Genomic DNA, 24,180 nt, shown 5'->3' with positions numbered 1-24,180 from the left:
TATCCTGAAAATATGCGCTGTGATCTTTAATGTCCTTGATCACAGTTTGCACTTACCAGCGAACACTAAAAAAAGTAGAAGACAGACATAATTACTTATTCTATAGAATTTTGTATTCCAAATCATGTCCATCATGTAAGAGAAGTAAAATATCCATTTTCAGTAACCATTTTTCAGCACCAGATCCCCTCCAGTTAGAAAAACAAATACTTATTTCAAGTGCCTTTATGACTGAAGGCTTCAATAACAACTCATGAGTAGGCCAAGGTTTGCTATTATTTAATCTTGGAAGAACACAGAAAGAAAAAGGAAGGGAACGTAGTGGGCAGTGTGGAATGTAGGCAGAACTCCTTTACGTAGCTGGCCACATGTGGCTTTAACAGATGAAGGGGAAACTGACTGGGGCTAAGGTTACATTTTTCTGTTCAATAAGGGTATCCATGGTGGTAGCTCTCATGGTGACGGTAGTCGTCCTGGTAACCATCCTGGTATCCTTGGTGGTAACTATGGTAACCGTAGCCTGCATACTCATCTTCTGGGCAGCGCATCCCCAGTGACTGCTGAATGGCCATTTCCTGTCTCCGGAGTTGCATTGAATCAATTAAATCGTACACGATCACCATGGACCACATTGGGGAAGGATACCAGGATTTTACATTTCCATCTTTTCCAACTAGAAGCATGGAGAAGTACTCAGGGCTCACTTGAAAATAGTTACGTATGTCTTTCACCAAATGGGCTGGTACATCTTCTCTCTCAACAACAGAGCTCCCTAGAATAGAATTAGAAAAATTGTTAGTGGATTAAAGAGAGCACTCAGGAAAACAAAGTGAGAAGAAATCACAGTGAGAATGAAGAAAGGACCCATGATCTATTCTCTTTAGCTCAAGATCCAATTAAAGAAGTTTGCTGTTTTTTTCCTAGTAGAAATTAAATGTCCCTGCTGTGCACATGATGTCCCCTCTATAGGAATGTTAAACATATAAAACCAGCCCCTTAATTTAATCCTTGCAAGATCAATTTAAGATTTGTCATTAACAGAGATTATATTGTTTGCATTTCTAAGTTTATTTCCAATTAGCTTAGTTAGTTCTTTGCAATTACAGTTTTTCTTTTGATGCTGTTGTCTGTATTTTAAAAAAGCTTATTTTATTGTCAAAGGTGAAGAACACCAATCACGTAAGCACTGGGTAAATGTATTTGAACAACTGTGATTATTGACACTGTCCAGCATTGTGCCTGGATTTCATATACATTTTCTCATGTAAAGAGCCTGATCTTGGAAGGAAGGACTGGATATGCCTTCTGAAATCTTTGATCGCTAGTCATTGTCTTTTAGCTTCTTGGAGCCTTTTAGTATACTAGTATATCTTTATCTGTTGAAAGGGAATCATTAAGATATAATCTATGGGCCTCACAGTACCATCGTGAGAATTAAATGAGATAACATAGATGAAAATGCTTTGTAAACCAGTCAAATATTACTAGTTAATAAAGTAAATATTTTTACTATAATTTATGAGTAATTTTACATTGAAAACACTGTTAGTTTTTTCACTCCACTTCTCCTTCCTCTACACACATACTGTGTGGGCACGCACCTGCACGTGCGCGCGCGCAGACACACACACACATCCTTCTGTGCAAAGCAGGTGGGGTATACCTTAGAGCCGTGGTCGGCAAACTGCGGCTTGCGAGCCACATGCGGCTCTTTGGCCCCTTGAGTGTGGCTCTTCCACAAAATACCACAGCCTGGGCGAGTCTATTTTGAAGAAGTGGCATTAGAAGAAGTTTAAGTTTAAAAAATTTGGCTCTCAAAAGAAATTTCAATCGTACTGTTGATATTTGGCTCTGTTGCCTAATGAGTTTGCCGACACTAAGGTTTAGAGGTATACCCACTGTTAGCATAAAATTTAATATAATTTAATTATTATAAAATAACAACACTGTACCATTAATCGGGAATAGTTCTAAGACTCCCCCAATTTCTTCTCCAATGCCTAAAAGCTTCAGAATGGTTATGTGGCGCAGACCTGAGAGGAAAAAAAAAAAAAAGCCATAGAATTAGGGGAAAGGACTCTAAGTTATCTTTTAATTCCAAACACCAATGTCTGACCATTAAAATCTCTAAGTTTAAAAAGAAAATAGAACATAACCTGATTAGGTAGAATAATCTATTTTTAAGTTATTCCATAAGAAAATACTTAAATACTTCTACAATTGTAGATTTGGGGAATTAACAGCATCAGATGTTGTTTGCTTTGGGGGGGTGGTGTTGTTTTTGTATATTAAAATAGAAGAATTTGCTCTAAAACTGTGATTCTGACTTTATTAAATGACAAAATGAAAATAAAGTCATCGGAACATTAAAATATCTAAGATGATCTAAACTGATTAGTGTTCTGAAAAAAGTCACATAAACTTACATAGATTGCTTTCAGAAAAAAGACTGGAGACCTTATCCATTGTGATTGTTAAAGAAATAATTCTGGCTTCCCCGAATAAAATTTGTGGCTTAAAAGGCAGGTTCTTATCACTTATTTTGAGGATTCAAAGGGTAGGTCACACTTAGGCAAGCACAGTCTGCTTCCCACCCTCAGCTAAAGTCTCAGGAAGGAGAGGTCATGCCTTGGCAGCTCGCTGGAATTCTTTTGAAGATGAAGCACACATGGAGGGATTCAGGAGAAAGAAACAGGAGGGCAAGGGGGCTGACAATTCATTCTCTCAAGATCTCATGGCTTAGACAAGTTTCCAGCCTAGTCAGCGTAATAACTTGGGATTAATGATATAAATGTTGGTGTTTATTGTCCAGGGGAGAAAATTGAAAGCAGCTTTGGGAGGTCTCTTTTAAGGAGGAGCTTAAAGCAAAATATTATTTCAAAAAAGTTTTTGTGGTCTTTACTCTTCTCGGAGAAATAAAACATTCTGTTGACTTGTGTTTCCCAAAAGGGAAGATCATGAATTTATTCATGAGTTGTTCACATTTCCTGTATATTGTAAACAAGAGTTTGCCTACAGTAATGTGACTTAGGCTCTATGTGCAGAGATTAAAAACACTAGCCGGTTTGGCTCAGTGGATAGAGCACTGGCCCTCGGACTGAAGGGTCCTGGGTTCGATTCCATTGAAGGACACACACCTAGGTTGCAGGCTCCATCCCCGACGCCACCCGGACAGGGTGCGTGCGGGAGGCAACCAATTGATGAGTCTCTCACACATCAATGCTTCTCTCTCTCTCTCTCTCTCTTCCCCTCCTTTCCACTCTCTAAAAATCAATGGAAAAATATCCTAGGGTGGAGGATTAACAAACAAACAAACAAACAAAAAAAACAACCAGCATCACCTAATAGCTGCAGCAAAGATGTCTTTAGAAAATTAACAAGTCATGATTTTATTTATATTCTTATTGTGAAGGGTCATTAACTACTCCAGGAACTTCTGCTTTCTAGCACTGTTGGTAGCTATAAATAATTTAAAATATGCTTAAGAATAGTATCACAATCAAATCTTATATATGTTGATATAAAGTCTTAAATTTTAACTGTGATAAAAGGAGCATAAATAAAAACTGAAATATATTTATAATTTACAGTTACTGGTACATAGCAAGGATCCAGGCTCTGTTGGTGCTTTATAAAACTCACCCCCTCCCCTTTGATAAATCAAGTACAGTTGTATAACAAATGATTTTCCTTCCTAACAGAAGTATAAAAATAATGCTGATTCCAATAATAATTTTTTTTTTTAAACAGTGGCCCCTGCTACTTCCCAACACCCAGGACTCTCAAAAATTCATCCTCAGCAGAGTTATATCTTAAATGAGACTTCAGTTGGGATTTCCACTTTTGGAATTGCCATTATCTCCGTGGTTCTATGTACTATGCATTTTCCTTTCTAAATATCCACATTCAAAATGATATTAGCTGTATCAGATCACTAGAACAATAATGTTTGGTAAAAACACACACACACAAGCATTAATTTTCAAAACAGTGGGCAGTTTACTACAAAAAAAAGTTCTCTATTACCTGCTTGTCTTAAAAATAAGGTTCTGTTTAACAGATCTCTTGGTGCCCTTTTAAAGGAATGGCAAATTAGCATAATGTGCTTCAATTAATACATTCATTCTAACACCATTCCTGTTGTACAAAAGACATTTAATTTGTGAAGTATCCAGAATTACCTAAGTAAATGATGAGTATCATAACTTAGGTAAATGATGATAGATATGGTCTTGAGACATATATATGACATAATACAGATCACTGACAGTAAAGCAGCAGGTATTTTCATGAAGAATCTGAGAGGGGAGAATATTGAGAGAAAAAAAAAATAGATCCCAGTTGACTAAGGCTCCAGTCTGAAAGCAACTTTATACTCAATATAACTGAGTAAGTGTCTGGGAATCTACAGTCTGGACTGGGGAACATTTGAATGAGCTAAGCTTCTATGTTTCATTTTAGAGTTGAGCAGGAAGAGAGTGGTGTGGGAAGGCAGAGATGACGAGGCTTCCCACTCACCGAAATTGCATGCCTGACCACTGAGGGCCGAGAGCTGCTGTGAATAGGCCCAGTCTTCATCATTAGGAGCAGAGATCACCAGCAACCGCCTCCTCCATCGGAATCTGGAAAAGAAGCAGAAGGCCACAATGATTGCTTCGAACAATAGAGGCTATAGTGTAAGGAAGCAGGGTAACTTTGGCTGCTGGTATTTTTCTATTCCCAGAACAAAAAGCACTGACTCTCAGAAACGTCCCATAGCTCCTCAAAGCCATTCAACTGCCTTTGCACATTTCTTGCACTTTTTCTGTTGTAACTTCACAGTCTGCCTACTTTGGCATTTGCATGGTATGTCAGGCATGAGTTTGGCCACCATGCCTGATGAGGTCACTTAGGAAGAGATACAGCTCTCAGATGCAATGGAGGCTGATCAAAATTGTATGTCCTATTGTAGCAACAGAAATAAGGGATCTAATCTCACTTATATGTGGAATCTAATGAACAAAATAAACTGACAAATAAAATAGAACTAGTGGCATGGAAACATGGAACAGACTGATGAATCTCAGAGGGAAGCAGGGAAGGGGAGCAGGAAGAGATTAATCAAAGAACTTACATTGCATATATGCATTGCCCATGGACACAGAGAACAGGGTGATAAAGGATTGGGGTGGGGCAGGAACTGGGTAGAGAGGGGTAATGGGGAAAAAATTGGGACATCTGTAATACTCACAATAATAAAAATTTTTTAGAAAGGAATCAGAAGGGGACTGAGGAAAATTCAAGTTCAAGTAGAGTTCCCAAAGGGCTTGGAGGGGGGTTAAGAAATAATTATATGTACAGAAAATAGAATAGGAAAAGAGAACTGAATTTTAAGTAGGTGACAGGAAGAAGGAAAATGGGAAAGTGGCTCAAAGGGTCAAGGAGAATTCCTGGCAAAATAAAGTTCTATTTACCTTCCTCAGTAGCTAATGGTTTCTCCAGAGGCAAGCACAAGTTCTAAAATGTACCCTATCCCCTTAGTAAGAACTAATACTTATAAAGTACCCCTATGAACTAGAATAGGACTAAACCTATAGCCACAGGATTTTAGAATATACTAGAGGCCTGGTGCATGAAAATTAGTGCACTCGGGGGTGGGGGGTCCCTCAGATCAGCCTGTGCCCTCTCTCAGTCTGGGGCTCCTCAGGGGATGTCTGACTGACGGCTTAGGCCTGTTCCCTGGGGGATCGGGTCTAAGCTGGCAGTCAGACATCCCTATGGCAGCCCAGGAGCCCTCAGGGGATGTTCGACTAACTGCTTAGGCCCGCTCACCATGGGGAGCAGGCCTAAGCCATTAGTCGGACATCCTTAGTGCTGCCACAGAGGCAGGAGAGGCTCCCACCACCACCGCTGCACTGGCCAGCCATGAGCCGGCTTCTGGCTGAGCAGCACTCCCCCTGTGGAAGCACACTGACCACCAGGGGGCAGCTCCTATGTTGAGCATCTGCCCCCTGGTGGTCAGTGCGTGTTATAGCGACCAGTTGTTCCTGGTTGTTCTGCCCTTAGGGTCAATTTGCATATTACCCTCTTATTATATAGGAGAGTAAACTTGTTTCTGCTATTATAGCTCCAACACAGTAGATAGGGGAAAAAGCGTTTGTCCTGTAGCCAGGAAACATTTCCACTGCTACTTTGGTGGTCCCTGAAGTATGTCTCTCAATTCATCTAAGTCTCAGTTTTTCCTTATCTCTAGAATCAAAAATAGCATCTACTTCAAAGAGGTGTTATAAGAGTTAAACCAGAGCTCAGGAATGTAAGTTACCCATGTGATGACATGGGTATAGATAGTGTCTTCACCTGCAGGCTCCTAGATGTCGAAGTGTGCCCATTAACAGGCCTTGGACATTGTCTATCACACTGCCCATATGATAACTGATCTAACCCTTGTGTTTGTATCATTTTACAGCTCACTTGCATCTACAGCATATGTGTTTCCTGTTAGAGCCCAGTGAGCACACAACGTATTGTCTCCATTTTACTGATGACAACATGAAGCTTAGAGGAGAGAAGTAACTTGCCTACCTACTAAGAGGTGGTCGTAAAAAAAACAGATTTATCTGGCTCCCAGGCCTTGGTATCCCTCATCTACCACCCTCAGTGATCCTGCTGCTTGGCTGGTGCTGCCAGGGTCCCTGAGAGGGTAGGAGGGAGAGAGCGCGAGCAGAGCGTATGCAGCCAAGGGGCAACAGTATGGAGTTGTCTCAAATTCCGCCTTCACCGGAGAAGGGGTTTTGCTTTCTGCCTCCAGTGCAGGCAACTGTGGGCTGTGAGTGTACTCACTGAGCTGGAAGCCGGCTTATTTTATTCATCGCTTCTCTCCCTGTGCCCCTTCTAGCCTCAGAGTGAACATGAGAATTTTCAACCCAAAGAAAATGGCCTCTTGGGGGAATAGTGGTTTGGGTGAATGAGAGAAAATGATAGTCTGATGAAATACAACCTCTGAATAGATGCCTGGAGCAAGACTCGCCAAGAACTGCTTGCTGTGACATTACATTCGCTTCCTCTGCTTGTTTTTCTTCAAAGGGAAAGAAAAACTAAAATCTCCACTGAGGATAGGGAGATGAATGTGTTTGGCATGGAGGAGCAGAGAGGAGCATCTGAGACGGTCCAAAGTTTCCTGGGAAAAGGACCAGTGATTGCTGTCGGATCACAAGCATGGTCTCCTGCACTTTCCCTGCTTCCTTAGGAGACACGCCAGATCAGCGCTGGCCCCCCAGCCAGCATCCAAACCAGGCCAGCCTCCCTGGCCTCACACAGAGCCTAAGGTATCCTGCAGGGAGCTATTTTGGGTGAGGTATATTTTGACTTGTTTACCTGTGTGCACTGCTGTCGGCTGTCCTGATTGCAGAGGGATGGGGTCTGAGACTCCGTGCCCCAGACACACCAAGAGAAGGTCATTTCCCCTAAGGAATGATTTCTGTTCTCCCAAAGCCCTTCACAGGAAGATAAAAGCCCCCAGCTCTCGACACTGAAGGAAATAACACCCATAGGATGTAACAAGAGATGTGTGTGTGTGATCCAGATCCTTATTCCCGACAACTTGTTTTTCTGTCACTTTAGCTTCTCAGTAAATAAAAATTATATGAGCTATGGATGTGTTTGCTTCTCTTAACCAAAATTAGTGTGCATTCGCCCACTCTTTGGGGCTTCTGTGTCAGAGAAAAGTAATTATAGACTGAACCAAATGAGTGTCGCTAAAGGTTAGACTGGCTTAGAGTCTGGTCAGCTGAAACCAGGCTTTATAGACCCACCAACAACTCAGCAAATCTGAAGGAAAATTCCCATTTGGATACTGATTTATTTATATAACTTTTAGTTAAAAAAATTTTTTTTTTCAGTTCTCTTTGCCTGGGTTTTAATCCTGAGGTATTTGCTGAATCTCCTTTTCTCACCTCTCCTCATCTCTCTCTTAATGACAGAATTCTCTAACTAGGAGCTAACTAACTGGCCCTAATACTAATAATAGCTTGCATTTATTGATTATTCACTTTGTGTTAGATTCTGGACCATCATTACCTTTAGTATTGAATTTACTTTTTAAAACAATCTTAATAATAATAATCTTATTACCCCATTTTTAAATGAGAAAATGAAAACACAAGAGGTTAAATAATCAGTCCAAGATCACACAACTAATAAGTGGAGAAAGCAGAAATTAAACTCTGGGCTGTCTTTCTCATGCCTTTAAGTAATATACTATTGAACTTTAATTTTTAAGACCAATGATAATGATTAGCACAGTGATTTCTAAGTTGTGACCACAGTCATGTATAACCATAGAACATCCAAATCATGGTCATACCATTCTGAATATCCATAAGAAATGTACGTACGTTCCTGAAATAGTAATAAAAGAAAATATCCTATATGATAAAGAGGTAATGTGCAAATTAACCCTCACGCCCTCACAAGATGGCTGCCTACGACCAGGCTGGCACGGGGGTTAGTGAGGGATGACCAAACGACTGAACAAGAAGGCTGCATGGGGTGACCAGGCCAGCAAGGGGGTTACTGAGGGACGACCAAACAACTGAACAAGCAGGCTGCGTGGGGCAACCAGGCCAGCAGGGGGGTTAGTGAGGGACAACCAAACGACTGAACTGCAGGCTGCGTGGGGCAACCAGGCTGGCAGGGGGGTTAGTGAGGGACGACCAAATGACTGAACAGCAGGCTGCATGGGGTGACCAGGCCAGCGGGGGGCCGTGAGAGGCAACCAGGCCAGCAGGGAGGGGTGGTTGGGGGGCAACCAGGATGGCAGGGTGAGGCAGTTGGGGGCAACCAGGCCAGCAGGGGGACGCAGTAAGAGGCGACCAGGCTGGCGCGGGGGGGGGGCAGTTAAGGGTGACCAGGTCAGTGGGGGGGGTGCAGTTGGGGCCAACCAGGCTGGCAGGGGTGGGCAGTTGGGGGCAATTAGGCTGGTGGAGAGGGCAGTGAGGGGTGACTAGGCTGGGGGGGGCAGTTGGGGGTGACCAGGCCGGCAGGGGGGCGGACAGTTAAGGGTGACCAGGCAGTCAGGGGGGGCAGTTTGGGGCAACCAGGCAGGCAGGCAGGTGAGCAATTAGGAGCCAGCGGTCCAGGATTGTAAGAGGGATGTCTGACTGCCAGTTTAACTGGCAGTTGGACATCCCCCAGAGGGTCCCGGATTGGAGAGGGAACAGGCTGGGCTGAGGGGAGCCCCCCCCACCCCCATGCACAAATTTCATGCACTGGACCTCTAGTAATTACATATTGTAGGGCCCCATCCAGTTCAAAAGACTTTAGATGCAAAATGTGTGTACAAGTCTTAAGAATCAAAGATAAGACTAATTCAAATCAGTGCCCAACGTGAATGAGCATTGCAAGATTGTGAGTGAAAAAAATTGAGATAATGTCAGATTTCCTTTTCAGGTTTAAAACCCATCACATAGTGATTATAAAAAGACATTCTGCCTGGGGATGGTAAGAAGAAGACCTCATGATATCTGCGGCTGAGAGTGTCACAGCTGGCCCAAATCCTTGGTTATAAATAACATCAGTGGGTAACTGTCTGTTTTAGAGGTTGGGCAACCTGAGTTTACTGGGGTGGTTCAGAAAGTATGCATCTTTTTGTCCTGATTTAGATTTAAAAAGAGAATATTTTCAAAGAATCAAAGTCATCGTAATAATGTATATTTCTAAGAAGATCCTGGTTTTCTTTATATAATTCATGTTCTTGTGAAACTTAAGATAATTTGACTTAATAAAATGACATCCTTAAAATTCAGAAATAGAATGTGTAGTTGAGTAATAGGTGTAAATGTCTGGTTTTAAGTGGAAATCTCACTAAGTGTACACAGTTATTGGAACGTATGAGAGAACTTTAGATTCACTGTGTTTACAAGATTAAATTATTAAACTTATGGGTCATTTAAGTTCTCAGAAATTCTTTGTTTATTTCAAGCAATTAAAATAAATATATTAAATGTGAAATGTCTGAAATAATGTTGTTTGATAGCTGAGTTTTTAAGCAATATCAAACATTATCAAAGCCCCTTAAAACTGTAGGTAAAATTTCCTAAGTTATAAATAGAACTAGAGGCCCGGTGCACAAAATTCGTGAATAGGTAGGGTCCTAGGCCTGGCCAGCAATCAGGGCCGATTGGGGTCTTCTGGCTGCTGGCTGGGGCCTTCCTTCATTCCACGCTACCCCCTGGTGGTCAGTGCACATCATAGCGAGTGATCGAACTCCCGGTCTCTCAGTTGAACTCCCGAGGGGACAATTTGCATATTAGGCTTATATACATATAGATTATAAGACTTAAAAGTCTAACTTAAATGTTTAAGGGAGAACTAAGATCAAAAGCAAACTTGTAAAGAATCTTTTCTACAAGGAAGGAAAAAAGGGGGAAATGGAAAGAAAAGGAAAATATACTTTTTAAAAAACTCCCTGAGAATAACCATAAGCTCTTATTCTTCTTCTTCTAAGTCACTGCCATCTAGAGGGATGACCTGGGATCAGAAGTTGATGTTTCAGTGGCCCTAGGACTGAACAAGAAGCCATTTGCCTGTGGAGCCCTTTCTCAGCCAGGAGAGTGGCATGAAGGCTGAACTGAGTGGTCCTGTGGAGGCATGCACTTGCCATCTCCATTCCAGGTACTAGCACTGCACTGAAAATTTGGGTGAAGGAAGAACCTCAGATTCCTTTTAGCTCTGAAATCCTGTGGTTTTAGGATGATCTTCTTTCTCTTCAAACTCTGGGCCTCTGGGTTCAAGACTAAAAATCATTCATTTCATATTTTCAAAAGGAGTATTAGATAAGAATGTGGACTTTGGTAGCCCGGTTATCCTGGGGCCACAGAGTCCTAGTGCTGACACTAGCTGAGTGATGAGAGAAAGTTAGTTAATTTCCATGATGTTTAATCTGCAACATGACAATAGTCATAGTATTTAGATCACTGGATCGTTGTGAAGACTAAACCCACAAAAGAAGGTGAAGAGCTCGACACAGAGGTGAGCATACAGTAAGTGATCACAGCAACCTTGGGATGGGTGCAGGACTACTTACTGTCTTTATTCTCATTTGTCCCTGAGAGATTTTTAATTAAGAAACATAGGGGCAAAATAGTGAGTAAATCGCAGACCCAAAACTTAGATGAATGATAAGTCCTATGCTCCTTACACATCATGAGGTTATCGCCTAAGAGGCCCACGCTTCCTGAATCTAGAGGAAGTCAGATTATCATTTACACATCATTGAATTCTTGATTCTCTGACTCGCTTATGGAGAAGGTGCTTTATAGATACAAGTAAGGAAGTTCTGCCTGGAGTGATACACAGTTAACACCCAGCTGCCAAGCAAAGGCTTGCTCCATTTCAGGAGCCTCTCAGCACACAGTTCAGTTTGGGTGAGTCTACTTGTTGTAGGTGGAGTCAGTGCAGCTTTGTACCTCCTAGGGCCCCAAAGGCCCTATAGAATTTTTACCCAACATGCAGGAAGGGAAGGAACGACATGAAGATTTTTTTTTTTTTACATTCTCTTCTGTGTGTACAGAAAAGAGCTTCTCTACAATGATTTGCAATAAACCGCTCTCCTCAGGGAACCAGGGAGCTGGGTCAAGAGGATTGCTCCTTCTGAGGTCCTGGTAGGGCTTTTGTTTTCTCTGCAGAGTTTGAAGGAAGCAGAAAATCAAGCACAGTGTTCCAAATCCTGTTTGAAACTAGAAGGGGCCTAATAAATAAATAAGCAAAATAAAGTTGTTGTATGCAAAGCCCTCCAAATTCACTGACTGAATAAAGTAACCCTCACAGGGCAGAATTTTGTATTTTGTGCCCAAAAAAAGGAGCAGAAAAGATTTATATCCAAAGCCATTAAATCAAGCTTGCAGCTGCCCCCAGCCAGCCTTGTGACCAGAGCCACTTCCGACAAGGCCAAGACGAAGCCCAGTGGCCAGAGGGCTGGGAAGCAGACAGACCTTTCACCAGGGAAGGTCGCTGTCTGCACACGTCTGCTCTGTGCTTCCTGGGCGTTTTCATTAGTTCACCCAGTACACAGTCCCACCTGACTGCTCAGAGACTCCAAAGGGGATGTACCTGGATAGGAAGTTCTCCAGTGACTGCTTCTTGTCTTCCTTGCAAACAATGCCCTCCTTCTTCTGTTTTTCCATGTCTTTGATTCGGGACTGGAAAGTATCGATCAGATCAAACACAGACTTCATTGCTATAGGCACCTCATAGTATTGCTGTTTAAGAAAGAATAGAAAGTATATAATGTATAAGCGTGTTTCTTCCCTCTGCTCAGAGAATAGGGAACCCAGGAGAACTCAAGGGAACTCTGAAAAAATCAGAGCCTGGAGAGCTCAGTGGCTTAAAAACTCTCTCCTGTAATAGTACCTCTGCTGATGTTATGAACTTCCGAATCCATGAGACAACCGCCACTTACCTTTTATGAGGATTGCTTCTCAACTGCACTCCTTTTATTGGAAAGGGTCCATGCCTCCTTCACCACACATATCCTACGTTCACTTCCCTACCTCTGGGACTAAACTGGTTCCTGTTCACTATACAATTGGCGAGGAAGTGAGAAATGCTATATCTAACACAGGAATGGAATAACATGTTAGAATGTTCCACCTGAGCAATAAGGGTAATTGTCTATCAGAAGTGGACCTATTATTTGGCCATTAGGAATCTGCATAAACTCTTTATGATTCCCAGAGATTATTTTATTGAGTGACCATCACTTAAAATTAGACCGCTTCCTTATGTATTCTCAGAAAAGAATTGTGATACAATTCAAGGATAATGAAATTAAATTTGCTGGATCATTCTTGTCTGGACTTTCAACAGCAACCTAAGATGGATTTGGGGGCTGGCTGAGCATAAGCAGCATACATTAAGGACATGGCCTGGAGCTACATAGGCTCCCAGTGGGAAATTAAGTCAACCAGAGGATGTGAAAGCTGGCAGAAACCTTAGGGATTAACTAAGATTGGAGGTCAGCTGCACAAATACAAGAAGAATTAATGCAGGAACCTCTTTCTAGATCCAGAAAAATACTGCAGGTTGAATCAGCTATTCGGATAGCCCAGGCAGACTTTTTCCTGATGATTTTCACATAAGCATGATATACTTATGTACACTCGAATGGTTAAGACAGTGGACTCTGGAGCAAGTCTGTATGGCTATGAAGTCCAATGCTAACTGGGTGACTTGTGCAAGATACTTAACTAACCTGGACCTCTGTTTATTCCTCCGTGAAACAAAAGTAATTTTGTTATTTATTTTATGCTAGAGGCCCAGTGCATGATTAAATCATGCATGTGTAGGGTCCCCTAGGCCTAACCTGCCATCCAGGCCATATCCACTGCCCCGCAAAGCCTAGCACGCTCCGCAGACACTGCTAGTAGTCTGCTCCCCGCTTTTGATGGCAGGGGGGTCCGCTGGTGCTGGAGCGGACACACAGCTCCCCACTTTCGATCGCGGGGGAGCTGGCTGTCTGTCTGCTGGTGCCAGAGTGGACAGACAGCCAGCTCCCCCACTTTGGCTCCCCGCTTTTGATGGTCCACAGCAGGACGTGGGCTCGTTGCCCCAGAGGCCCCTTCTGTGCCGCAGCACAGCCATGGCACAGACGCTGAGCTCGTGCCGCCGCTGGCGACGCAAGCTCAGCGTCCCGCCCGCCCAATCGGCCACCCCAGCCACCCTGAGTCCCGCCCCCTGCGCCTCCCACTGGCCCAATCATGGGTGTAGCGGAGTGATGGTAATTTACATATTACCCTTTTATTATGTAGGATATCTGAGATAAAGGTCATCAAGAGTTAAGGTGAGTGCCTGGCATAAGGAAAGCACTCAGCAAAGTTAGCTATTTTTGTTATTTTTTAAAATGATTCTTCATAGTTCAGAACCTTTGTCCCCAAGCACATGAACAAAGTAGGTATAAAACCTTAGTGTCTTGTCCATATTCGAGGACAGGAGTTAAACTTGTAGGCCCTTCCAAAGTTGGCCTGTGTCAAATCTGGTTGTCTTGAAGGCAGAGGCCAAATACTCTTTATCTTTTATCCCCAGGGCCTAGCACACCATGGCTATTCAACAAGTGTCTAATGAATGCAAGACATTGATGTTACAGAAGAATTTAGTCTGAGTCAAATAAGTGGGTCATAGGAGGTCATCCAACCCAGTCTTTTTCAGAGACCACATTTCTGGACACAAATTCTATAGACCAACATGGAGTATTTGGACCATTTCAAAATTTTCCCATTTATAAAATAATTTGTGTTCACTCATATCTAATAGACTCAGTGACAAAAAAATTCAGAGTTGCTGTTGTAAGGAATGGCACCACATTATCTAAATCAGGAACCCATACCTTGACTCTGAGGTCCACGTCTGTTAGCACCATGAAGAAGTCATCATAGGTCATTCCATACTCTCTCCTCAGTTCGCTGATGAGATGCTGGTCTACCAAGTCCTCATCATCCACCACTTGCATGGGTTTCTCATTATCTTAAAGCAAATGAAATGTGAATTAATATGGTGAGACAAGATAGAAATCAAAAGAAAAATTGGTAGAAGCTCTGGGCCTCCATCCAGAGTTAATTAGAACAGCTTTCATTAGTTGCACATATTCGACTAACATTTGGTTTAAATAAAAATTTACAAAGTGAATAAATAAATACAGAAATGAATGAATAAATAAACTCATTTTGAAAATCGCTCTTCTAAAGATGACCAAGCTCCATCTCTGCCCACCTTGGTTAAAGTAAATCATTAGGAGCAAAATGAGAGACTGCTGAGTCATCCCTGCAAGAAGATTGCCACCTCACCCAGAATGAGTCATCACCCTAACTCACCAGGGAAGTAGGCCAGGTACTTTTAAGTTTTACTTAATTTTAAAATTTATTTTAGTTTTAGCTATTTATTTATTTAAGTCTAAAATCTGGGTCTGTTTCTCCCTTTTATTATACAATCATATTGGGAATCAGTATACCATATCATTGCTATAGAGAAAAAGGAAAAGTCTATGTTCAAGCCTAGTATCAAGTTCACCAGGCACTTGAACAAAGTCAAACTGTTCATAATCCAAATTTTCCAAATCAATATAATTTTAAGAATAGTTTACTGAACTTGTGAAAATTTTAAGCATTATCTATTTTTTAATATTAATCTTAAAAATAAATTATTATGATTCAGAATGGTTCCTGAAGGTGCCACGGGGTTAATAGGAAGTATGAAAACAGCAACTCCTATGTCTGAAAAGCATTTTGGAAATGATAGGATAGCTTTATTTACTTCTTCTCTCCCATACAAGTCACAGTGCTTCCTTCAACTCTACTAGAATTTTTATCTGCAAAATAAGCCCCTGTATTTTTTTAAATGTAAAAATTTAAACTTAACAAATATGTGATTAATAGATATGTTAGTGAAGAGAATCTATCAGTTTTTATTAACATTGCTAACCCAATAAATTGTAATGCAGTAGAAACAACCACCATTTTGCAGATACTGAAGTTATATAGCTTGAGTACCACTGACCATCACTCTAGAATTTACTTTTTTAAAGGGACAATTATAATTTAACGATCACTTTTGTTTATTTGATTAGTTTCATTGAAAGTATATAAAGAAGAAACTTGATTTCTCCCAAGTACATCAAAATGAGAGAAGAAATAACCTGTTTTCCTTCCCAAATCATACAGTTCTTTATGGAGGTGGTCCAAAGGCATGGAACCTACATGAGGACCAAACGCTGTCTACAAAATGAAAAATAATATACCTCATACATACAAACTATTTTTAGATACACATTTTGCTCTCATTCATAAAACATAAATCAATTTAAAAGAATTCCTAGATCTGTGTTGTTTTTTATTTATTATATCTCATTGAGTAAAAAAACCTAGTTGCAGAATAAAATGTATAGTATGACTTTATTCTTCATTAAAAGGAAACAAGACAAAAGATAATACATCCACATGTGAATATGCACAGGAAAAGGTCCAGCAGGACATACAGCTGTTAACAATGGTTGCGAGGAGAAGCAGAATTTGTCACTCCAAAATATGCCTTTTTGGGGATAGTGACTATTTTAAGCTGGTTATTTTTAAGAAACAACACTCAGGAAGAGAAGCTTTTACCTTCTCCCTGAAGAATTTAGACAGAGGGCCTGCTCCAGGAAGGGAGATATCATCACAGATAAATGTAGTTTAATATAAACTGGGTGTGATGGATGTGAAGGAACCTAGTTAGGCCTCTTTGATCAAAGTCTTTTCTGGGTCTCATTGTTAAAGTTGGCCCAACAAAAGTTTGTTTGTCAAAAGTTTGCTTTACCATCTTCATGTAAATTGCTTTCCCGCACTTTGAAGTCTCAAACCACTCCTGCTCAGTTTGTCCCTGGATCCTATATTCATATGGAACCCTTGTATGTACATAAGTAATAAGTTTGGTCATTTTAGCTTGTTAATCAGTCTCTAGTTACTTGGATTATCAGGACTTAAGAACTTGGAAGGATAGAAGGAAAATTATTTTTCTGCTCCTACAGTTGCCTCTGGAGAGTGGGGAGTGGTACGGTAGAAATTTTCATTGTTTACTCTATGCATATCTATAATTATTTATATTTTAACATGAAACATATTTTACTTTGTGATTAGAAATAATTAATAACAAGGAAAAGATAATTTTAAAACTGATTTTCAAAATGCCCTTAACAATTTCTTTTCTGATTCTAAGATTTTACAAGCCAGATTTTATCTCGAAATTAAGAATTACTACTTTTAATTCCCAACACACATTCATTTTTGTTTTTGTTCATTAAACAAAATATTTGTCTCTAGTGTCCTGAACTGATTCTGTTTTGGGTGCTGGATTCAGAAATAAGTATGCTTCAACAGAGTTCAAGTTCCTAATCAGAATAAAAAGTAGACTGTTAGCATTTACCTAACAGATAAAATCACAAAAACCATTGAGCGGCTGAGACAGAAGGAAGTTGGAGATTATAACAGATTTTAAAAATGGTCCCAATTCTCCACCCCTCCCTGTACCTACTGCACTCTGCTTAGTAACTGCAGCTCCCTGTTATGGTGAATGGGTTGAACTCTCCTGCCTTTTGATTTTGAACTCATCTGACTTGCTTTGGTAGCACAAGTAACACAAATAGGAGTTAGAAGTGAGTTTGCACATTTGGAATTGCTCTTGCCTCGACCATTGCCATGATTACATATCCACACCAGACTTCTAGAGAATAAGTCAAGTCATGTTACTCTGGTCTCATCCCAGCCAGGGCTATCCCAGATCAGCTGGCATCCAGTTGACACCTAGCCTTTATGCAAGCCCAGCCAAGATCAGCAGAACCACCTAACTAACTTATAGCTGACTGAAAATACATGAGCAAGTCTAGCCAAGCCAAGTCCAGATCAGTGAAACCCTACAAACTTGTAACTAAATGAATATCTAATGGTGTATGCCAGTGAGGTGTGTGGGTCTTTATTACATAGCCTTATTGTGTCACTAGATAACTGATATGGACATTTTCAACTCAGTCACATTATTGAGGTTGAAACTAAGAAATAGTAGGTAGTGCATGCTGTAGTGTGCAGTCCAGATCCTACTTTCAGACTAAGTCTGCTGTGAATGTTAATAGCTGAGTCCTTCTAAAAAGTGCTCGTCTTAAAAAATAGCTGCCTTGCTCTAAGTTACACCCATACTAGGGGACAGCCCATATTCAATGGTTGATGCAGTGTGTGTGGGGGGGAGGGGGACTGTAGATATAAAGCTGTTATCTTTACCTTAAAGTGAACAATTCTGATGGGCCAACCTCATTACAATTCAAATTTTCCCTTTGTCATCTAGTATCCCTCATCCCTCATTGGTATTGTTCCTGGGGATATTCCTCATAACTTCCTGCATGCAAATCTCAAAGTCTCAGAATCTGTTTCCCAGGGAATCAACCTGTCACAGACCCCAGGGAGGGAGCAAATTGCTCAAATTCACAAAGCTAGTTAATAACAGAGTGAGGGTTAGGACTCAAATAAAATGACCTCATTCCTTTCCAGTGCTCTTCCTGCTTTACCAAAACATGTCACACTCAGGATGGAAAGGACCCGGGACCAAGATTTAAGCAAACTTTGTTCTACTAGGATGTGGCAAGAAACTAATCTCATGGTCTGGTTTCTCCTTTCAACTAAAATATTTTCTGAAGTGTTTTGACTGAGCATGAGAAATAAACCATTCTGCACTTCCAGACTACAGAAATATCTACATCCCAAATGAATGTTAGAGTTGAGCAGGAGAATCTGCCAACAAAAAGCAATAAAAGCACTGATTGACACTGGATCCAACTAGGGTGGTGGCAACTCTGTGGCAAGACAGAGTCCACTTCTGGCTGAATTCTGAGTAAGGTACATGTGAGGCCAGCTCCTGTCTCCAGCTGCCTGCTCTCTGCTATGGTCTGCATTCCGTCTACATCAGGGCTGGGTGAGCAAGAGGTTCTCTGGGAAAGCAACATAAATTTGGCAGCTTCTTGTTTTGCCAAAGCTCTGTAGTCCTTGTCAAGGGTTGCATGGCTTAGAAGCAAACATTTGGTCGGGAAGCATTCCATTAACTGTCCATCTGCTTCTGATCCAGTTGAAATGATTCACAGATTCAAGCCCATTTGGTGGAATTTGGTCATTCCACACAGCCTGCCCCAGACTTAAGAGTACTGAGAAGGGACAGGGGGAGGGTGAACTCTGCTGTGTCCTGGTAAGGACTGGCCCTGCATGTGGAACATTTGTCTGGTTTCCCATCTCTTAATAATTCCAACTCCAAAAGTCAGGGTCAAATTCAGGTAATAGCAAATTTCTTTATGGATTTTCTTTTTTATGTCTGACCATAGATAGCAATGACATGCAGAAAAATTCAGCGTCAATTACAACTTGTTAAATACCAATTGTCCCAGGAATTATGTTTGAAGTTTTCATCTTCTCTGTAATATCCATGGTTTCTCCTCCTCCCACCCTCCCATCCATCCCTAAGTGCAGGCCATGCCATCAATGTCTCTGGAATACTTTAGTTCCTCCCATTGCTTTAGAAGTTCCCTATCTCCTCTAGCACTTTTTCAAAGTATAACCTACTGTCTACCTTCATCACAATCACCTTGAGTTCATATTAAAATTACAATCCTTGAATCCAGACCACTGGGATCAGACTCACTAGGAGGGAGACCCAGGAAACTGCATTTTTACAAGTTTCCTGGGTGATTGTTACACACACTAGCAGCAGAGATAAAATCCATATCCTTGGCATAGCATACAGGCCATTTAAATCCTGGACTCAGCCTGTCTTATTAACTATCTCTTAACTCTTCTTCCATACATTATGCTTTAGCTCCCTATTTTCAGTGTCCAGAAACATGCCTTCCCTTTCTGGGATGCTAACCCTGCCCTTGTTCACATGGGAACTCCTAATTAGCTGGGTAACTTGTCTTTACTTCACCTGCGCACTCATAACGTTTTTACATTCTTCTGTAATAATGCCTATCACCTTTCATTGTAACCAATATTTACACATCTGTCATCCTACTAGATAGGAGCACCTCAACAATAGGAACTGAGTCTTGATCATCTTCTAAGTTCTTGTAGCCTGGCACACACAGGCACTTGACACAAATTTGGGAATCATGAAAATGTCCCCTAAAAAAGATACCACACGCAAAAAGAGGGTAGTGAGGGATAGAGCAAAGAAATTGAGCAATTCTGGTCTGTGTACAAAACCCACCATTAAACCCTTACACTTTCCTTTATCTTTTGAGCCCCAAACACAACCAATCCAATGCAATTTAAGAAAACATACTATATATATTCATTTTTTCAAAATTTTAGTTTTCATGCATGAAGTCTTAAAATTGAATTAATCATATATATATATATATATATATATATATATATATATATATATATTTTTTTTTTTTTCTGTATATTCTCATGTTTGACACCTTAAAAAGCATAGGGAGCAACTGTCCCTCTCTGGGCTAACCAATTCTTAGAGATAGCAAAGGGCCAACCAGGGAGCCAGGCTTTGAAATGCAAACTAACCAATCCAGAACCCTCACCCCTTTCTCTGGCCCATGGAACCCAGGAGACAATATTTCTCTGCCTTAATCATTCCAGAAGCAGGTACTAGGCAACTAGGGGCCAACCCTACAGCCCAAAGCCCCCTAAATCATTCACACTAACCAATGTAAAACTATTCACCCTATCCTGCCTTGCTTTTTCCCATGGAAACCCCAATTAAGACCTTGGCCTGGACGCTCTCCTCACTCTTGCTTCTGCTTCCCCACCAAAACCTGGTGTTTCTCCTGTGGCCCTGAGAGGCCTGCTGCAGCTTCCTCTCTGGAACCTGTGAGTAGTAAATTCTATTTTCCTTTGACATTCCAGTCTCTTAAATGTCATTCCATATGCCGCACTATTCACCATCAGACCTTAATAATGTCCTGGGGTAACATATAACGTAAATGAAACATACTTACACGGCATTTAAAATATGACTATTTTATTTAAGAAGTCAGTAGGAGCCAAAGGTCTCTCTGTTGTACTTTGGATAAATCTGGAGAGCAAGACTCCAGCAGATGCTAAATTGCTTTTATCTCAAGAGTATTGCCAGGATTGCCAAGCAGTCAGTGGTAGGTTATTTCAGTTCGGATAACCTTGGCCTCCAGCTATGGGATTTACTTCCTTTTAACTGGAAACAGATCAATTCAAGTGACTTTGTAGTTGATCTGCTTGCTCCTATTTTACTCCGTGAGTGGTCGTTTGCCTGCTTACCATCAGTCATTGAAGGAGGAGTGACTGGGTTACAGTGATAGATGGGGCTAGCCTGGCCATTCCTGATCACAAAGCTGCTGCTCTCACTTGGTCCCTGGATAGACTAACCTGTCCTATATGTGAAGAATGGGTCCTGCCAGGTACTTTTCTATCCTGCACACTAACTCTACTAAAACTTAAAAGTTATTTATAACTTATTTGAAAAATATATTCCAACATCTTTAGTGATTTCACATAGTTTACCAAATAAAGCTTGGATTCTTTGTCCAGGTATTCGAAATCCTCTAAAATGTGGCGCCAACCTACATTTCCAGCCCCCTCTTCCCTTCTACACCCAATCCTCTGCTCTAGAGCAAACCTAGCTGCAAATCAGAATCACTTGAGCATCATTTTTTTTAAAAGAAATTCCTCCTGGATCCCATTTCCCAACTGAGTCAGTATTTGGAGTGAGGAGGGGGGCTGAGAGTCTGAGTTTTTAGTACCAATCTAATAGAAAAATGGGTAAAGGACACTAAAAATAAAATATAAATGCTGCTTAATTATATGAAAAGATGTTCAGTCATATTCATAAATAGAGAAATGCCACCCAACACTACACTACAACATCATTTTTCACATAACACATTGGCTAAAATCCTTCACAAGTTTGACTATATACTCCATGGAGAAACTGTTATACATTGCTGATGGGACTGCAAAAAGATATACTGTTCTTATCTACCAAAATGAAATACATTTTCCATTTGGTCCAACAATCCTACTTCTACAAATCTACTGTAAAGATATACCCATATACATAGAATGACAAATGTATGAGGTTATTTATTGTGAAATTGTTTATAAAAAATACTTTAAAAAATCCAAGTGTTTATCAACAAGGGGACTAAAATAAACTATGGTAGAATAAATCTCACAATGGCTTAATAAAGAATGTGAAAGATCTCTATAAATTCAAAAGGAAAGATCTCTAGGAAATATATTTAATTGAAAAAAGTAGAACAGTATACATAATATGCTATATTTTGTATTAAAAGAAGGGGCATATGGGTATTTATATTTATTTGTATTTGCACAAAGACTACTAAAAGAACAAATAAGAAATCATAAAAATACCTATGGGAGCAGGAGTAACAGAGTAAAGGGGCCAGAAATGGGTGTAAGACTTATCTGTGTATATCCTTTCATGACCTCTGAGTTTGGAATTTTAAAAAAAAAAGTATCATTAAAACAATTTAATAAAAATCAAAAGAACCTTGATAGAGTCAGCAGGTACCAAAAAAATTTACTTAGTTTCAAGGCACCTCTGTTAAATTGACCCACTTTTAAAAATCCTGATATTTATAATACCTTCTCTGATGACGGCACCACATTCTTCAAACACTTCAAGCATTTGACTTATGGGGCACTTTACACTTCTTGATTGTCAGGGGCTGATCTTGACACTGATACACTGGATGCTAGAGGCAGCTGAGGGCAGTGGAATGGGATGACTAAACAAGTTAGGAGACAGCCTCTCTAGCCTCTAGGGCACAGAGTGATTGATAATCTGAAGACTAAATAAACAGAGAAGGACACTGCAGTCAGTGTCTGGAAATCTGCTTACTCACCCAGCCTTGCCTCCCAGCACAGGGTGACAGGGTCTAGAGAAGGCAGCTGCTAGACTGTGTCACCAGTGATGAAAGGAGGAGTTGGGGCAAAGGGTCAATTTTTCAGGTACTCCTGAGGGAAAGCAGCACTTCTGCATTTTTATGGATCCTGGTGGTTGTGAAACTTGTCCTGAAAGAATAATTCTCTTCAACAGGATCAAAATCAGAGAGTATTTTATGCTGAAATGTATTCTTTTATACTCAGAAAAGTTTGGGATTTTTTTAAAAGAAATTCACCTATGAATTCCATATTCCATCCTGGATCGATATTTTATTTTATTTTTTAAAATATGTTTTTATTGATTTCAGAGAGGAAGGAAGAGGGAGAGAGAGATAGAAACATCAATGATGAGAGAGAATCATTGATCGGCTGCCTCCTGCACACCCCTTACTGGAGATCAAGCCCACAACCCAGGCATGTGCCCTTGACTGGAATCGAACTCAAGACCCTTCAGTCCCACTGAGCCAAACCAGCAAGCGCCTACATCAACATTTTAAATGCCACTAGCAATTATGAATGCTTTTATGTGTTAGGTCATTCTAAACCCTCCTATATAACACTCTGGGCTGGCAAAAGCAAATGGGCTTATGCTGCACTGGAATTTGCTCAAGCATGGATAAGTTTGTTAAGCTGATGCCTGAAATCTTCAGGTAAGTTTCCTGGTATTCGTAGGTCTATCATCTATAGTTCACATACATTTAAGAAGATGAAGCAGGTGGGAGGACAGCTCACACTGGAATTGTATGTGGGCCTCTGCTTTTTAGGTCCAGTAAAAGCCTGGAAGAGTACAGAGTGCTTGATTTATTTTTAAGGAAAGTAAGGCCATCTGATAGATTTCCAGCTGAAAATCGGTCAAGGCTGGAGTTTGGTTCACTGAGACCATGAAGCACGCCAATTCCTACTTTCCCATGGCTGACTCCCAGTCTTGGCTGAAAGTACTACGGCCTTTCCCATAAGGGTAACCTGGGACATGACACAAAGACAGAAAGGCCTTCCAGGAATTAAGTGAGGAACAAGATAAAAGCACCCCAAACCATGTCCAAGCTGCCATTCAGTGACAGGCAAACACCCAAAATCACAATACCTGACTTCTAATAGGGCAAAAAAGAAAACCTCAGTCCCTCTACAGTTCATATTCAATCCAGATGTCTAGAAAACAGCAGGATTAATACTAACATTTTGCCAAGGCAGCACCAGATGCTTATAACAGAACCATATAGAGGATGAGGTAGGAGACATAATAATTTTCCCAAACACCCCTCAAATAAGACTTGAGAATTCTTTGTGTGAGAGTCGGTGGTTAACACATTTGACATTGGGAACACCTGGAGAAGAATTTTCATCACCAGCCAGAACCCGTTCCTGCACTGGATTGAATACCTACTTCCTCTCCAGACATCTGGGTCGTAATTGAGCTCACTGGCTCATGCTACTATTTTTTTAAAAATATATTTTATTGATTTTTTACAGAGAGGAAAGGAGAGGGATAGAGAATTAGAAACATCGATGAGAGAGAAACATCGATCAGCTGCCTCCTGCACACCCCCTACTGGGGATGTGCCTGCAACCAAGGTACATGCCCTTGACCGGAATCGAACCCGGGACCCTTCAGTCCACAGGCTGACGCTCTATCCACTGAGCCAAACCGGTTAGGGCTCATGCTACTATTTGAAAATCCAGGAAGCAAATGGTTGAATCCCAGTTAACCCCTGAACATGTGCCTTTGGGGTATTATCACCAGTAG

The 24,180-nt window shown here is 40.9% G+C and overlaps 1 protein-coding gene across 2 annotated transcripts in view; it reads right to left on the bottom strand.

The window, feature by feature from the left end:
- Positions 1-258: 258 nt before the first annotated feature.
- CCDC80 (coiled-coil domain containing 80) overlaps positions 259-24,180 on the bottom strand; it is a 36,498-nt gene continuing 12,576 nt past the window's right edge. For both annotated transcript variants that reach the window (XM_054713979.1, XM_008146597.3), the window contains 5 exons: positions 14,360-14,496; positions 12,088-12,236; positions 4,519-4,622; positions 1,953-2,033; positions 259-772 (listed from right to left, as the gene is read on the bottom strand). In XM_054713979.1, the coding sequence (XP_054569954.1) occupies positions 426-772; positions 1,953-2,033; positions 4,519-4,622; positions 12,088-12,236; positions 14,360-14,496 (818 nt within the window). In that variant the 3' untranslated portion in view covers positions 259-425. The remainder of the gene's footprint in view (positions 773-1,952; positions 2,034-4,518; positions 4,623-12,087; positions 12,237-14,359; positions 14,497-24,180) is intronic.

This window comes from Eptesicus fuscus, chromosome 3 (assembly GCF_027574615.1).
Source record: "Eptesicus fuscus isolate TK198812 chromosome 3, DD_ASM_mEF_20220401, whole genome shotgun sequence".
Taxonomy (NCBI): domain Eukaryota; kingdom Metazoa; phylum Chordata; class Mammalia; order Chiroptera; family Vespertilionidae; genus Eptesicus; species Eptesicus fuscus.
The sequence above is the reverse complement of the archived record's forward strand: the minus strand, read 5'-3'. Positions and strand labels throughout refer to the sequence as shown.